Genomic DNA, 18,012 nt, shown 5'->3' with positions numbered 1-18,012 from the left:
GTTTGCTTTGTCCAAGTTTTCGGCTATTTGTCTGCGAGATTTCTGCTGCCACCCAAATACACCGTACTGAAAAATTACGTTTAATAATTAATCATTAACATGCCTTTCCAAAAATAGCCTACATAATTCTCAGAACACACAGCAGTTTTGATTTAAACTACTTTCTACAGAAGCAGCCAGGATTTTAGAAATACTGAGATCCCGAATCGCGCCAATGACTATAATGATCACAACTTAAAAGAAGGTTTCAACTTTTATGGAAATTACTTGGATTTCCCATATGCCATTGAGTCATAGGGGTGCAAACGTGTCTCCTTGTGGCAGAAATCATGAATTTTAATCCAGAAAAGGGCATTTTTATGATTTGTGTACATCCAATTATTTTACGGAAGAGTGAAGGCATAAATATGTTATGTTTTTTTCATTATGTTATTTTTTTAATGTGAATTGACCTTTTAAAAGGGTAGGGCTGGCGTTTTTTCCAATATTTTTCACTTTTCATGCAACAAATTCGAAAAAACAAACAAATCGTCTAATCGACCAATCCATTGTTTTCAACTTACCGTACCTACCTTGTCAGTGGCACCCATTCTAAAGCAATTAGTTTATAAGAAAATGCAAAACACCAAAAACAGGCCATAAATAGTTAATTTAGATGTTAAAAAAGTATCCCCAACAGCTGGGCACTGTCATTTTTAACAAATGTTATTGAAATAGGAGTAAATAGCACATTTGCTGAGAACTATTTTCAGTTGCAGATTAATACACACGGTGCTCTACTGTGTATTTAGAGAAACAGGATGGTGTATGTGGGGTTGAATCTATATAAGCTGCAGAGGCCATGTTCATAGTAATGAAGGAACATGTCACCCAGTTCAACAGTGTGGCTCATTAATATATTCTTAATAGTCTTTTGATGTCTGTGGCACAGAGTAATAAGCTATACCAGGCTTCGGAAACACCATTATTTCTTGTAGGACCAACTCATTGTAAAGAATAAGAAAAGTAAAGATTACCACGGCTCCATCCTTTAAAGAGTAGAAGAGTTATGTGTGTGGGGAGAAGAGAGATAGTGAATATGGTGATAGAAAATGACTGGATTCCCAGATGGAATAATAATAATGTCAGGGTAAATTACATGTAGCGCTCATCTTGACAATTCATATAAAAGCATGTTGAAGCTGAAATACTCAAACAATGATGGAAATGTGAGGTTAGAGGTGAATGGAGCATTAGCTGTCGTTCATGCGTGAAAATACCTTCATTACCCTCCTGAACAGAGCGGAGTGTATTTACTGTGAGTGTAGGTAAAACGTCAGGGTTCAGCCTGCACGCACGCACACACACACACACACACACACACACTCCTTCCCCCCATGTTTCCACTGCTGCCAATCCCTCCACCATCACTTGACACTGTGATGTTATTACCTCATTACAGTGAAAAGTACGTAACAGATCATTTCTGTCCCTGTGGGTAAAAAAAAGTGGAGGAAGAGGGAGATGGGCTTTGATGTCGAGTGGAGATATTGCCCCTAACTCAATGAGTGCTCAGCCTCCTGTATGACTAACATGTATGACTGATTACACACATGAATGGATACACATAGTTCACATTTGTGTTTGAATGCTCACAAACATGAAATACAGGGTGTAGCAGTGTGTGCAAATGTAAGTTCTGGGGGGCACATGTAAACAATCTCTGGTGAGTGAATGTTTGTACTTCAGCATTCAATTTTAAATTAAAGTTCAAGTGAAGTGAGATAATTGATTAAAAAGCATTTACTGCAGTTCCCACTAATCATGCTGTGATGTGTTGAAGGTCCTTTCACCTAGATTTTAATTGCATTCTGAATTGAAACTGCACAGTGAGTAAACAGCAAAGAGACGAGTTGTATTAGAATATTGATACTACATGGGATTTTTCAGGCCAATATTAATACCGATTTTAGAGGGGAAATTTCACTGATGGTCAATATAGTGAATTTTTGGAATGGAAAAATAATAGACCCTTCCTTTATGAATTTGCACCAATAGAGACCGTGCATCCTCCTCAGTGCAGCAATACACAACCTGCCTGTTTTTAGCTTAAACTATTAGATTTAAATATATGATATGATTATTTTCGCACTATGTTTTTGCACTTTAATGTTAGTTATGTGTTAGCAAGCTAAAGCACTTAATACTGAATATATCTTTCCAAACTATCCACATTGTACTACGACATGAGTTACATAGTGTCAAATACTTTAGCTTAACGTACAGAAGTTAAATTAGCCTAAAACTGACTTTGAATATATGACTTATTAGCTAAATTTACTGCATACGTAAGTTAACGTTGAATATACTGAGTTGCAGGATCGCACAGTTTTCCCTATTGTAACTGCTGATGTCTTACATCTGTATATGTCTGTATCCCCTTTGTCCTCTTAAAAGTTGAGTTTTTCGTTTTGTTGGATTTAAAAAACTTAGTGGTTTGTTGTTGGTTGTGCATTTCACCACACAGCAGCTTTTAGACATTTTTCTGTTGTTTGCTAACAGATGGAACTATCAAGGAGGCACTTCATTCAATACAAAGTCAATGGAGAGAGATGGATTGTTTTCTCCTCCAGTGGGGGTGGGGCTAAAGAAAAAAAAGGGCACTCAAAAGGCTGCTTTCTTAGACAAATTACATTCTTAAAGAAGGTTTGACATTATTACACATTGTACATACAGTTTAGTATATTGTCAACTACATCAGCCTTCTTTGGGTGAAAGAGGAAAGAACATTTGAATTAAATTAATTATTAAATGAGAGCTTTATTTTATCTTTTGAGGAAAGTATATGTTTGTTTCAGAAGCTATAATAAAAGACATTAATCCATGGAAACATTTCATTTGGACACACTTAAAAGACTTTACTGGGTTGCTTAACTTGAGTAATTGCATTGGTAAACTGAATTTGAATCACAGGATTTGAGTTTGTGTTGTTCAGTTTGAATCGTTGCATTGAAGGGCTGAATCTGAATTGTAGTTTGAAATTGAATTTGTTGGTTTGGAGCTGAACATTCACTTCTCACAATTTAAGTTCATAGTGGTTGCATGTTTTTTATGAATGGCAATGTCACTACAGTGACGATGACAGTGCCAAATCTGGGCATTTCAGACAACAAATACACCAATACGGATAGATACTGATATGTCCTTGAGGTGAAGCATTGGTGCTTCAGATTTCTCTGAATATCATTTCCTGCTCCCACTCATACATGACCCCATGCAAATGATTCTCCTGAATATTTCAGATACAAACTGCATGTGTGCAAGGGGCTTATGAAACAGTGAAGCAGTGACTATGTTTAAGCATGACCCAACACCTCCACTCATCTCAGTCACTTTTCAACAGTATATTTCACCCCAGACATGATGCTGTTTTCATTCAGCCCCTCTACCATGTCGCCTCTAGTCACAACACTCGTGAATAATCTGTCTTGACCGCCTCTGTCCCGATGAGTTGCTTGACAGTTTAACATGGGTGAACGACCCGCCCTTGACCAATCCATGGCACTAGACATCAGGCCAAGATCTCTCCTCGCGTCGTCCCTTATTCCTCTCTCCTTGGAAGAAAATGTTTTGACATAGACGTCTGTCGCCCACTTTTTACCTGACATTAAATATCATTGAACCAGGTGGCCATCTTACCGGTTGTGCAGCATACTAAATGTGCTATCATCATAGCTTTGATAGGACTCCTTGATATTGAATGAGTCACCTTGCCTGTGTTTTGAATATTCATAACGAGTGTAAAAACCTTCTTTGACATTGCACAGAAGTAAAAGTGTCTGATTAAAACATCATAAATCGTCTACATGAAAGAAAAATGATATTGGTGCACATTCCTCAATGCAGTTATAGAGCATACTGTTCACAGATAAAGCACAGCTCTGAGCTATAAACAGGACTGTATTTGTTCCTGAGGCTTGCAGTAGCTGGACACGCTCCACAATCATCTGTGCCCTACCTTCCAGTTTTCTCTCATGCTGCATGACTCATGACCTTGTTTGCTGATTGGCTCCTTGTCTCTGGTTTCCAGGACGACAACTCCATGTTTTTCCAGTTTGGTCCTTCCATCGAACAGCAGGCCTCCGTCATGTTGAACATCATGGAGGAGTATGACTGGTATATTTTCTCCATAGTCACAACGTACTACCCTGGCTACCAGGACTTTGTCAACAAGGTAAATAAACACATACAGACACTTGTTGTACATGTAATATACAGTGAACACAGTATCAGTGTACTTATGGGTATTCATGTACTCGCAAGCAAAAGTAACATAAGAAAAGGACCTAAAATAATTATTCTACGATTCTGTGAAGTAGCGTGGGATCATGGGAGTCTTCATTTTTAAACAACCACTATTAACAATGAAAATCTATTTAAAGTGAGTCAGGTATAATAGTTAGTAGTAATAATTTTCACAGATGAGGGTTATGAGTTACAACTAAACTTAAGAAAATAATTAAATTAAAATACAGGGGCTCCGTAGTTTAAACCAAGAAAGTAAACTTATTGTCTCCCACATTGTCAATGGCTGCACGCTACAGCTTTGCCCCATCCATACTTACCTTTCACAATAAAAGCCCTGGACATAAACACTGCATCACAGGGGGACTTAAATTCACTCAGGGCATTTTGCAAAGAGGCAACTCAACAAAATACACTCACCGACCACTTTATTAGGTAAAGTGTGTACCTAATAAAGTGGCGGTGTGGTCTTCATCTGCTTGAAGGTTGGTCTTCTGCATACCTTGGTTGTAACACGTGGTTATTTGAGTTACTGTTTCTATCATCTCTATCAGTATACATATACACATACCTATCAGTCTGGCCTCCTCTAACCTCTGGCATCAACAAGGCATTTTGGACCAGAGAACTGCCGCTAACTGGATATTTACTCTTTTTCGGACCATTCTCTGTAAACCCCTAGAGATTGTTGAACATGAAAATCCCAGTAGATCAGCAGTTCTGTGTGAAATACTCAGAACAGTACCAACAATGTTCAAATTCACTTAAATCACCTTTCTTCCTCATTCTGATGCTCGGTTTGAACTTCAGCAGGTTGTCTTCGTCATGTCTACATACCTAAATGCATTGAGTTGCTGCCCTGTGATTGGCTGATTAGATATTTGCGTTAATAAACATACCTAATAATGTGGCTGGTGAGTGTAGCTTGTAAAAGTTTCATTTATGTTATGTTTATTCATGTTTATTCAAGTAAATTCTAATGAAATAGATCCAAGTAACATTAACTGTTGTTGCGATGCTCTCTTGCAAATTTAGCATCAGATGTGTGGACTACCCATATGGCTACTGTAACGATATGTGGCATATATCGGAGGACCAGCACTTTATTGGGGTCAAAACAATTGTATTAAAAATAAGACGAGCGTGATGAACGACATAGTAATGTTAAATTGTTACCATATGCATTAGCCTCGCCTTGTCATAGTGGCACATCATAGAAAGATATTGAGAAAGACCTTCAAGAACCAAAAAAAATCAGATCACTTTATACGTTGAACAAATAGTGACGTCCAAATCAAGTACTTCCATCCCAACTTATGGACATATAACAGTAGGTCTGTATTTTATACATGATATACCATTTGGCAATAAGTTGAGGCCAGAAATTATAAAGAATATCTGCAAAGATAACTGTTTTCCAGCTAAAAGCTGACTCCAGAAGCAGCAGGGTACTTATTATGCAGCTAATGGCTGTAAACTTTTTCAACCATGGATTCAAATGAGAGACACATTTCTGCCGTGGGTCCCAGGCACATTAGGTATTATTACTTTCGGTTTTTGGGGACCCATTATAAGAGGCCTGACACATCCTGTATATTGTTTTCTTATCCTTTGATGTGTGTGCGTCTTATCTATTTTTAAAAATATTTATGTTAGTGTTTTTTTTTAGCTAGCTACAATTGATGAAATGATCCTTACAAAAACAGCTATTTCTGATTGTCTGGTTTTAAGCTATAATTTCAAGCTTTTAAAAGTGATAAGGTTTGGCAGAGTCTGATGTAAGTGGGCAGCAAGTTCCATTTTCTGATTGCTTTAATGGAAAAGGCAGATTGGCCGAGCATGTCTTTTTGAATGCCGCCACTCAGTGAGGCTTCAGCCTCCTTATCTCCAGGGCTTAGAACAGACTCTTTAAAGGAACTGGTATGAGATCCTGAATAACTTTGAACATCAGACACACATCTGAAATGAATTAAAAGTTATTGAAAGTCGGCTAATCATATTTCTTAATAATACTGCAGCAGTAGCAGGGTCTTTCCTTTGAACAGAGTTAAAGTAACAGTCTAGTTTAAAGGGGAAAAAACATATTAATCATCTAAATGGAGGTTATGAATGAAGATATATCGTTTTTGTTGAATTTATATAATCCATAGTGTCTCTTATCGACTAGTTTACAGTCCCCACCTGCAGTGTACTTTAAAATATTTTTAAAAAAAACAACTAAAAGCCCAGATGTATTAGACAGTGGGAAAATAGAAACCAGTTATAACCAACATCATAAATCTCATTCTATCCTACTGTCCTCTCTCAAGCAAACACACAGCTCACATATAAGATTCAAGGTTTATTTTTCGTTTTTCAATAGAGAAGAAAATGGGGTTTACTGCGCACAAAATGCTTTGTTCTGCCCGTTACTCAACCTGTAAAACTCCCTTTAGATTGATTCCCATAATGAACAGCTATTACTCTCTCTCTGAAGCACAAAACAGAAAAAAATATTTCTTTCATCTAAATCACAGTCATATATAAATAAAGGATCCACAATCCTAAAAGTCACTTATTGCGGCACATAATCTATAATTAGCCCTGTGATGTTCGGTGTTCTCTGATCACAAGTAAACAATAAAATAGACCCTATTTCCATGACCGTTTTCTCTGTGTGTATGAAGATACACAGTAACCATCATGATTTTCTAAAAGAGATTACCTAATCCTGCTCTTTTTACATATGAAAAAAAAATCGACTGCTGCGTCCTACTCCCAAGAGATCTGTGGAAAGACAGAACAGTTTTGCAATCTGGGAGCTGGAGGAGGAGACATCTCAGTCAATTTTGTTCCAGTATCTCTGCATCTCTGTGTGCAGCCTACACTTTTTTAAAACCACATCTCCCGTTCCTATCTAGGTCCGCAGCACCATCGATAACAGCTTCGTGGGCTGGGAGCTAGAAGAAGTCTTCCTACTGGACATGTCAGTGGACGACGGAGACTCCAAGATCCAGAATCAGCTGAAGAAACTGCAGAGTCCTGTTATTCTGCTCTACTGCACCAAGGAGGAGGCTAGCACTATCTTCGAAGTGGCCCATTCTGTTGGCCTCACAGGTTACGGCTTCACCTGGATCGTGCCCTCGCTGGTGACTGGAGATGCAGACCACGTTCCCACTGTCTTCCCTACAGGTACACCCAAACACCCGGGCCCAGTGTCACAAATATACACTTTGGTTTAGAACCAAGTGCTCATCAGATTTCAGATAGACTTCTAAATTAATATATTGAACATAGCAGTCTAGTCATTCATTCATTCATTCATTATCTTTCACCGCTTATCCAAACTCAGGTCATGGGGGCCTGGAGCCGACCCCAGCTGACATTGGGCATGAGGCAGGGTACACCCTGGACAGGTCCAGTCTAGTTTTTGTTTATCTAAAATGGGGCTATTGTAGTTTGCTATGAATTCTGGGTTATATTAACAACAGTATAAACAAATCTCAACACAGTGGAGACTTTTAGTAGAGCTGAGATGCTGTTCTCCATATAGCAGGTGTCATTAATTGTCACAATGGAGTCATAGTCGCTGACAAATAATAAACATTTTGCAGACAAAGCTCATTTGGTACCACATGTCAAATTTTAAACGTTTAATCACCACTGGTTAATTAATTATGACACTTTTTTTTCAATCAAAGCATAAACAAATGCCAAAGGACTTCCCTCTCTCTCGCTCTCTCTCTCTCTCTCTCTCTCTTCTCCTTCAGTGGTATTATAAGCAGTTTTCACAATTGAGACCACTTGACTTGACTGGAAATGATCCACATCCAGGGGTCGTCCATAAACATACCCTGACAGCTTTAGTGGTCTGATCTGGAGTGATGAGGTCTGGAGCGCTGTTATAGTTGCAGTTATACAGTATAGCTTTTAATAAAGTGCAGCTTCGGTGCTCTCTTGACACTTTGTGCCATCAAGCATTTTCTTTTTAACTGTAAAGCAATCCGAACAATTCCCTTCAACATCCAACCCCGAGCACACATTGTAAAATGTAATGTAGATGCTGCCAGGGATGTTGTAGTTTTCTCTCAGAATTACATCATGAACCTCAACAAGCACAGTTTCGACTCCAGCTGGGGACTGTTGTTGCATTCGATTCCCCATTTCTCTCCCCTTATTTCGTCTTATTCTCTCTACTGTCCTTTCTCAAGTGAAAGGCACTTAGTGTCCTTATAAAATGCAGTGTTTCTGCTATCAGTTACACACATTTAGACACTGCGGGCTGTCAACTTATTTTTTAGACTATAAAAAAATTAGCCACAGCAGTCCCTGTCCCAGGTGAGCATACATACAATGTTTTCAAAGAGTTAAAGCAGTTTTTAAGTTTACGGATTTTAAATATGGGAAAAAGAGGGCAGTGGTATCAGAGTGGTCCTCTGTGTTGTCTGATAGCCTCAGTTTAAGTTGGATCAGTATAAAGACTGAACAGAATGGGAGATTTTTAACATCATCACCCTCCACCAAAAACATTTAAAAACCATTGAACAAGATCCTTAATTTAAATTTAAGTGAATAATTGGATTAAATTGCATATTTTGTTTTCTTCATTGAATTTAACATATTATTTTCATCAACCTAAATAAATGCTAGAATGCTGCTAGACCATCCCATTAGTACAGGTGCGTGCCTTCGTTTGTGTGCAGCAAGCACAATGCTATTTTGACAACAAATATGAACTATTGCAAAATATTTTGACAAGATAAAAACATGTTTTGAAATGTGGAAATTATTACATCTCTCTTTTTCTGTTAATTATGGCTTTTGGTCATTACAACACTCTGGCGTTATTGGAAATGTTTGGATCACACGAGTTGGAATCAATTAGCCAACACTGGAATCTAATTCTACAAATAGTATAATACTTATGATATTAGTGTAGGCTTATCTTTATCTGCATCTGTGCAGAAGGGCTAGGTTAAAAAAAAAAGAATAATCATGCAAGAAATAGGCTGTGCCACTGGTGTGTGATTGGTGTATCAGGGGCACCTTGCTTGGAAACCTCGGCCACCTGTGCATGAAGGTGTATGTGAACGGGTGAATGCTTGTAGTATATAAGCAATTTAAGTGGTCCCTTAGAAATGTGCTATACAACCCATATTATATCACTGAATCTTTAAGTACTTAAATGTAATCATATTATACAGTGTATACAGCGAAATTGAAGTATCCCACCTTTGCTGGATGTAATTTTCTGACCTCTTTTAATTTATAAACTGGGAATCAGAAGAGGTCAGACGTTAAAACCAGAGAGGCTTATTTATGTGACTGCTTTAATGTTGTAGAGCAAAACACTGAAATCTGTAGTCCATTATTATGTGATACGGTTTCATAAAGCTTTGTGTGGAAATGTGGGCACAAGTGACAGATGGGCTTGTTTGCATACATGCAAATATTCTCCTTCTGTATTTGCACTATGCTGTGCCAGTGAGTGGTAGTGTACATACTGATTTCTGTTAACCTCAGGTGAAAGCGAGTTTATCATTTGTTTTGGAGTTCATGTGGTCGTATCTGTTAAGTTTATGTTGACTTATTGTGCAATATCTCACATAAATATGAGCTAAATGTGGACTGACAGGCTTTAGTTTTATATTGTGGCCATCAGTTCTAATAATAATCTGAGCTTTGGCCTCACTGGAGTCCATCATTAAGAGAATTCAGTGCCGCGGTTTTGAAAATATGTCTCCAGGCAGGCAAGAGACCCCTTTGTCATTTTGCAGTGGCTCTCCCTGGCACACCTCGCCTCACCAAGCATGATGATGTGAAGCATTTCCTCCTGCAGTTCCCCATTATAACATGTGTGTGTTAAAACCAGTAACAACAACAAGGCTGCCTGAAAATGCAGGTTTGCCTTTTTTTCCAACAGATTTACGGTGCAGGTTTCAAATGTGAACACATAATCCAAACCAGCCACGAAATGAATGACCCGAAAGCACAGTTGTTTATGGGTGCAAGAAATTGATGTTGACGTCTGATAGCCAGCAGTTCCTCATGCTTGGAAAGCCAAGCATAGCAAAATGAGCTGAGGGATGACCAATCGTCTGGACTGACACTCATATTCAGCTATTTTTAAATGTGATTTCAACCTGTTTTGTTTTTTAAAAATGGCTAAGTACCCTGCTCCTCTGACTTGAACCAAGTTATGATTTGTAGGTATGATTGCACTCTTGATTTTGTCTCAGTGTGTTGCCACTGTTCAGTCGTCTCTAAAATGCTTTTATTTTTGTATATTTTCCCCCCTCTGGCTATTTTTCATTGCACTCTGCCGCTGCCTGCCTATTTGTATCCTCCCTCTCTTTTCTCACACTTCTCTCTGTCTCTCCCCCGCCTTTTCCTCTCTCTCCATATTTCTTTCTCCCTCTTTATTTTCTCCCACTTTCTATACATACCTTTCTCTCACCTCACTCCATCTCTCTCTCTCTTTCCCAGGGCTTATCTCTGTGTCATATGACGAATGGGACTACAATATCGAGGCCAGGGTACGTGATGCAGTGGCTGTCATTGCCACAGCGACCTCCACCATGATACTGGACCGGGGGCCACACACCCTGCTGAAGTCGAGCTGCCTCGGGACACCTGACAAAAAGAGCTCCAACACTGGCCACTCCAAGGAAATACTAAAGTGAGTCAATGTTAGGGGGATGTGCGGTCAGGGGCCGGGATTGGACAAAGTTTTAGCCTCAGTCTTTTAGTATCACGTGATATTTAAGGTCATATTTCAGGGCTCTGGTTTTCAAATTAAACATTAAAAAGTCAGCTGGCTTTGGCTGCCTTAAGATGAGCAGGTTTGCTTTTACATCACACTTTCAGCACAAATCCTTTGTCTTTTGTAGCTGAACTTCAAATAAACAATCTGTGCTTCTGATTAAATATTGTTTTGAGTTCGAGCCCAGGTCCTCGAATGACACTCTTCTCTTTGGTGGAAATAAAACATGGCAAATGAAAAAGCAATGAGCCACGTTCACCTAGTTTTATACGCTTTGAAATGTATTTTAGTTCGGAAAATGAGCAAATCGTCATGCACAATGCAGAAAGATGGGCTGAACAAAAGCAGATGAAATCTTTTTTTAATTTGTGTGAGTCACAGCCAAAGCAACCAGCTGGTAAAATCACAGGGAGAAAAAAAGGGTAGTTTGGTTTTCAGTTGCTGAAGCGCGGCTGAAAATATGACAATAATTCCAGCAAATGTGCGACTACATGCATACAGTACAGGATGGACTACAGATACACACAGAAATGAAGCTCCCCAAGGACAACCAGAGTTTGTTTAATTAGCCAATAAAAACTTAAAACACAAGATGAACAGAGACATTAACTCTCAGACTTAAAACAACATCTTGTATTATCTTTAACCCACAGCCATCTTTAAAGGAAAAACATCCTTCTTTTCCTCTTCCCCTTGTTTTTCTGCTTTTTGGCACATCACAGAACAAGCAGGAGCATTGGTATTCAATAATTAATCCCCATTTAACTTCATAGGGCATGCTTTTACAGTTCACATTGATCAGAGATTCCACAGCTAATTGAATGCTCGGGGACAACCGGATTAATGAAAAAAAAGAGCCAAAGAACAAGAGTGGGGTTATCGCTAGCATGCAGAAACACACATGCAAACACACGCATATACACATGTTGTTATACCATGACATTTAACTGCTCTTTAGGGCTTAATCTTATAAAAGCTCAGAATTACTGATGTCATTCCTGGTTAGATGTATTTCAGCCTTACAGAACTGTGCGCCTGCCTGCCTGCCTTTCATCCCACTTTTTTCCTAATATTTAACATTTTCTCTGTTTTTGTTTGTTTTTTTCACTGTCGGTTTGAATTTGAGGAATGTGAAGAAGTAGGGAAACATTATGCAACCTCCCCTGCCACTGATGCATTAATCTCCAGGTTGAGGATGATGTATTACTGTAAATTTTGTTCTTGTCTTTACCCATGTTCCTGTTTTTAATATCAGGGGCACTTGTGCGTGCCGTGTAGCATTCCGCCACCAACACGACTGAGATAACAATAACACCACAGCCATGAATATTTCAGTCCCCAAAGGGCGCTATTGGACACAGGGTTAGCTCTCAATCATTCTCCAGACACACACCTGGGATGCTACTGTGCTGTGTGTGTGTGTGTGTGTGTGTGTGTGTGTGTGTGTGTGTGTGTGTGTGTGTGTGTGTTTGTGTCTTCCAAACAGCCATTCCATTTTTCTCCATTCAACTGAGCAAAAGTAGCGACTTTGGATCGGTGGATTTTGGTGGTGACCCCGGAGGCTAACACTCACACACACACACACACACACACAAACACTCTACACACATAATTCCACCTATTCCATCCCCTCACCCCCAGAGACAAATGCAATAATAAGGCCATATGTCTCTGCATGGTGCTGTACAGCTACAGGCCACAGTGGGCTTCATGCATGCTGTATGAGCGTGCCATCCTGTCAGCGCTGATGGACGGAGATGGGAGGCCCCAGTGAGTCACGCTCTCAAATTTGTTTAGGGGCTGCTTGACCTTATGGGGCACACACACACAAACACACACACAAACACTTGTATATAAATACATGCATACACAGCAAGCTCTCGCCGATCCAACACAAATAAGGAAACAACCACACACGCAGATCTCCAGAGGCCATCCATTGTTTCCTGCCAGACAGAGAGGACAGGAACGCTTGGATAATGAGAAAATGTGCTCCAAGTGGTTTTGGATGAGGCTCTAAGGGGCCTATTTGTGTGTGTGTGTGTGTGTGTGTGCGTGTGTGTGTGTGTGTGTTTGTGGGTTGCAGAGGAAAGGATGTTTTTTTTATTATTTGTTTGACTGCATATGTGAGCTTGCGTTCAAAATTCCCTCTCAAATCCTCGTGCTGATTGAAATGCCGCACTGGTAGAAGTGATGTAAGAGATTATTAATATTTTGTTTGTTTTTATGTGATCTGACGAGACATTTGTCTTCATGTCTTTGGGCTCTTCAGTCCGAGCCAGCAACTAGAGTTCAGTGAAAAACCTTTTCTGCGGGCCAGTTGACCCATGTGGCCTCTAATGCATGTCAGGCAAGCATGTTGTTCTCATCCTATTTCACCTTTAAAGTGGAGCTGCATGATTGCATTTCTTAATGGCTCAATAAAAGTCTGGCTGTCTAATAAATCCTAAGTCTGTTTGTGAGAAGGAGAAGAGGCCATTTTATTGTGCTTTTGTGCATCTAGAGGACAAATGACACTTTTCATAGACCCTTCCTTTCTATAGAGTGGGTCAGAAATTTACACATTTGTATCTCCTGCACATTGTGTCACTCAGTTCCGACAGTATTTTCTTTTTGTCGTAGTTTTTCTTTTGTTAACATCTTTCCACCGCGGCCTCTGTCTGAACTGCGTGGCTATGACTTCTTGTTCCTTAGTATTCTCTGCTATTCACCCTTCTTTCTATTCCCTTTATCGCCCTGTGATGCTGCTACAGCAGTGCGTTTTCACTAAAAACCACTTTTAATTCCCCTCACTCGGCTTCTTTCTCTTTCTTCCTCTGTTAAAAAACTATTGATCCTAATTTTCTACATATACAGTAAATTCATTGTAAGGATGGAGGATTAGTGTGTTTAAGAATGAATTCAGTTTTGCTCATTTCACTCTGTCGACTGTGTCCTCTCCCTAATTCCTGTGAGGGACATTTAAATGCAGTAGATATAACCGATCAATATTTCATATCGCCTTTTACTTATTGGATCTGTGAACAGCACTGCACATCTGTTACTACATGTTCAATGCCATGTGAGAATTATTTCATGTTTCACTGTTACTGACACCTATTTCATCATGATTATTTGTAGGTACATATACATTCACTTTTTTATAACAACCTTAGTTATACTCAGAGTTATACTCCTTTATTTAAATTGGAGCGTTTGAAGCCATTTTGAGTCCAGATGTTCTCCAAGGAAATATATTTAGTCCAAGACCAACCACCCATTCACCAGTGCAGTATAGGCTGGTTGCTTGGCCTCCAGTATTATTTTCTTAAGGCGTGCTCATCCAAACAACCTCACACTCAACACTGCCAGTACACCTGACATTACATATTTATACATACTACATTATAGACGTGATTTGAATACAGCTATCTGTTTAGGACCAGGCTTTATCTGGGGACAAAGGTGTTTGCTGAAGTGTTACATCTCAGGATGGATTGTAGTGAGCGACCATGGATGTATGAAGAGAACTGAATACAGCGTTGAAAGCAGGATCCTGTTTATTTCTATGAAAGTCACTCAGTGGCGCATGAAGCTAAAAAATGTGTCACTTCCATGTAGAAAATAAATCGGATCTTCGACATATATGTGGCCCGTTCACGTGAACAGAGGAAGGGAAATAACTCTGGATTTGGCTACTCGTGAACTTTACAATTTGCAGGACCTAATGATTCAAATAAGGATTATTTGTGTTCATACTGGTTAGTGTTAAGCTAATGTTAATACAGTTAACCCTCCTGTTATGTTGCGGGTCAAATTGACCAATTTCAAAGTCGAAAAATCTAAAAAAAAAATAGTTGAAGTATTTTTCCGAAATAGAAAAAAATGTAAAAATGTCAAATAAAATCTTTTAAAAATCAGTGTCAAAACCATTGTATTTTATATGTAGGTCTTTCATATGCACATGTAAAAAAGTTTTAACATGCATTTTACATGAAAAACGAGTGAATTATCCTAATTGAACCATGATCTGTGAGAGGTAAAGAACAACATTGCACTAAATATTGATTAAAATAGTTAGTAATGGAGTTAATAATGAAATATTAACTATTTATTGGGATTTTGTAGTTTCGGGCACTTTTGGATAATTAAACATGCCCTGGTTCAAATTGACACACGAACGTTATTGCTGTTCCTGACAAACAAACATAACAGGAGGGTTAATGGACCTAAAAAGAAATGAATCCACTGTTTACAGACGTCTCTTTTCCAATGTAAGTCTGCTAGAAAAAGTCTTTTTGTGCCCTATGTCATCTCATTATGGACCTGGAAATTATTATTATTGGCTCCTATGTCTAATTGGCTTCAAAGCCTTGCTCTGTTCCTGGGGACTTGTGAGCGACAGTAGAGCAAGCTTACCCAGTATGCCATTCTGCGGTGTATCAGTTAATAGGGGTTCCCTCTCAAAACACTACACAGTGTGTACATAACACACTACTAATGATTATGTCTTGTAGATCTCAAGAGCTTCCACATGACACTGCACTTCCTTAGGTCCTCAACAATACACCCTTCAAGTGTGAAGTTGATTAGATGAATCGTTGTCGAGAAAATTGAAGGACATACAGACAGAGAATCTATTTTAGTTAGTTTTGCTCTTTCTTATGTAATAACACAATACAAATAGAGTGGTTTCAAACAGTCAATAAACTGGCTTTCATTGGAGTTCAGACAAATGCAGGTTAGAGGGTTTGCGCTCTTGAATCCAGGTTTTTTAGAGGTAGTGTTAGATGTGTGTAGCCAAGATAAACAGTACCAAATTAAAGGAAATAATCACTGGCTCCTCAAACTTCAGCATCTTAATCGAGAGAAAAGTCGTTTGAGTTTCCCTGTTGCTTTTAGGTACCTTGGCAAGATGCCACAAATTGATATATTTTTAGAAAGCTTTTCTGTCTCAACGTGTCCCAAATGACCTCATTCTATCCATAAATATGTTTTAGGAAAGTGATGTTAAGGACACATTTGTGATATTTGCTTTACTTTGAAAACAAAAATCACATTACCTTTTTTTTTTTTTTTAGATGACCACTAGAAAAGTGAGTATTTGAGGTGTGCAGACAGTAGAAGGTCAGTGTCCTCGCTTGTTAAGACCTTGTTCACATTTTAAATGAGCGGAGACTCTCTCTGATACAGTGCTCCCTCTTGCCAGACGCCACAGGTAGCTGTCTGATGTCTCCTGCTCAACAGGGGTCCTCCTGGGCCCAGATCACATGGAGCTCCTGTGGACTCACTTATTAAAGGCTGCAGCTCAAAGAGACTCAGAGACTTACATCTTTCCTATGTGCAGTCCACATCACTCTGTATTTATTCTGTCAGACTGCTGCCACCAGCAATGAATGAGTCAATAAATAAACAATGAATTCAGTCTTTTATTTTTTGTACGTTTTTCTAAATTTAGTTTCAGCCCCAATAAGGAATATTTCAACAGTTATTGTTGTTGTTAATGTATTTGAAGGGAAATTCAAGTAAACAAATTAATCTTGCAGAGAGTTTGGTTTGTGGCTGCTTCGTGGCACTTTGGTACAACAGTTGACTGCAGATTTGATGAAACGGGCTGGCAGACAAGCGGATTCTTAAAGGCACAGGATTTTCCCTAAAACTTTAAGGCAATACACTAAGACAAAGCAGACAAAGCTTGTTTCAAAACAGGAGTGAGTCTGGGGTTGGCTTTCACCTGCTGGCGAGCTCAAGAGGATGGGCCAACGGTGAATATGATGTTTACAAACTGCAACAGAACTAATACATGCAACACAATCATGCAGATAATGTAAGTTATTAAGACAAGTTAATACATTTCTAATGCAAATTTACCTTCATATTCTAGACTCTTTTGTGATGGGCTCTTTTGCAGTTTGATTGTTTTTGCGGTTTTGTTGACACAACACTGCTCACTCATAGCTAAAGTTAACAATTGCCGTGTTATTTACTATAGTTATTTTTGTTGTGATGTTTTTTTTATTGTACTGTTATCTCATATAGGACTGCAGTGATGTCAAGTTTGTCCTTGGGTGAACCCTGAATGGCACAGTGCTTACACCATATGTATTCTTACCAAATGCAAAATATTCTATAGTTTTACATATTACACAGTATCCGCACACACTGACTGAATTTCCGTGCACTAAATAGTCTACATTTTTTTGCCTTATTCCAATAAAGATAATATCTTTTTAAGCTGTTTACGTGACTAATCAAAATTAATATTCCACTATTTTTTTCACGTTTACATGCAGCTGTGCATACTCTAATTAATGTAACATGTTTTATATAATATAATACTGATGATTGAGCAGATGGCATTGTCTGTGCCATTTTGCTTCTTTGCTTTCGAACACAGCCTCCCTCTGTCATTTCAGCCACATTCTTGAAAAGGTCAGCGTTATGAGTTTTGCGCATATCCAAAAACCAGTTGACCCCCAAGTCCTGTAAGGATGGGAAAAAAATTTTTTTTCCCCCTTTCTACCAGAAATTTGTGCATGCATCTCTACCCCAGCCCTGCAAACTGCTGGCATTGCACAGAGCTGACTGTAAACGATCAAGAGGACGTGTGTCTCAAACTATAGTAAAGACCCCAATTCAGATGCATTACGAATGTATGATGTGATGTTAAAAATGCTACTCAAACTTGAATAATATATGAATATCCCACATATCTTGATCAAAATATGCTACAATTGGAATAAGACCTAATTTGGATCAGTGCTGTTTACACAACCAGCAAAAATAATATAACAGTAGTGTGCATGTTAACGTAGTCGGTGCCTCTTTCCTAGACAAGTGTAATGTGCAGTACACATTTCATCAGTAGCTGGTAACTCTTCAGAGGCAGGTCTTCTGCAGTCATCCCAGATTATGACTCATCCACCCAAACCTGATACAGTATGTACATGTGTAGTGTGTGTGTGTGTGTGTGTGTGTGTGCCCTTCCTTACACTCATGCACAGCAG

General features: G+C 38.9%; 1 protein-coding gene across 6 annotated transcripts in view; it reads left to right on the top strand.

Moving 5' to 3' along the window:
* Positions 1-18,012, top strand: part of grin2bb (glutamate receptor, ionotropic, N-methyl D-aspartate 2B, genome duplicate b) — a 114,162-nt gene that overhangs the window by 55,584 nt on the left and 40,566 nt on the right. For all 6 annotated transcript variants that reach the window (XM_059338894.1, XM_059338901.1, XM_059338877.1 and 3 more), the window contains 3 exons: positions 4,070-4,213; positions 7,185-7,455; positions 10,750-10,942. In XM_059338894.1, the coding sequence (XP_059194877.1) occupies positions 4,070-4,213; positions 7,185-7,455; positions 10,750-10,942 (608 nt within the window). The remainder of the gene's footprint in view (positions 1-4,069; positions 4,214-7,184; positions 7,456-10,749; positions 10,943-18,012) is intronic.

The sequence above is a fragment of the Centropristis striata genome, chromosome 1 (genome assembly GCF_030273125.1).
Source record: "Centropristis striata isolate RG_2023a ecotype Rhode Island chromosome 1, C.striata_1.0, whole genome shotgun sequence".
Lineage (NCBI taxonomy): Eukaryota > Metazoa > Chordata > Actinopteri > Perciformes > Serranidae > Centropristis > Centropristis striata.
This window is presented reverse-complemented; position numbering and strand designations above follow the sequence as displayed.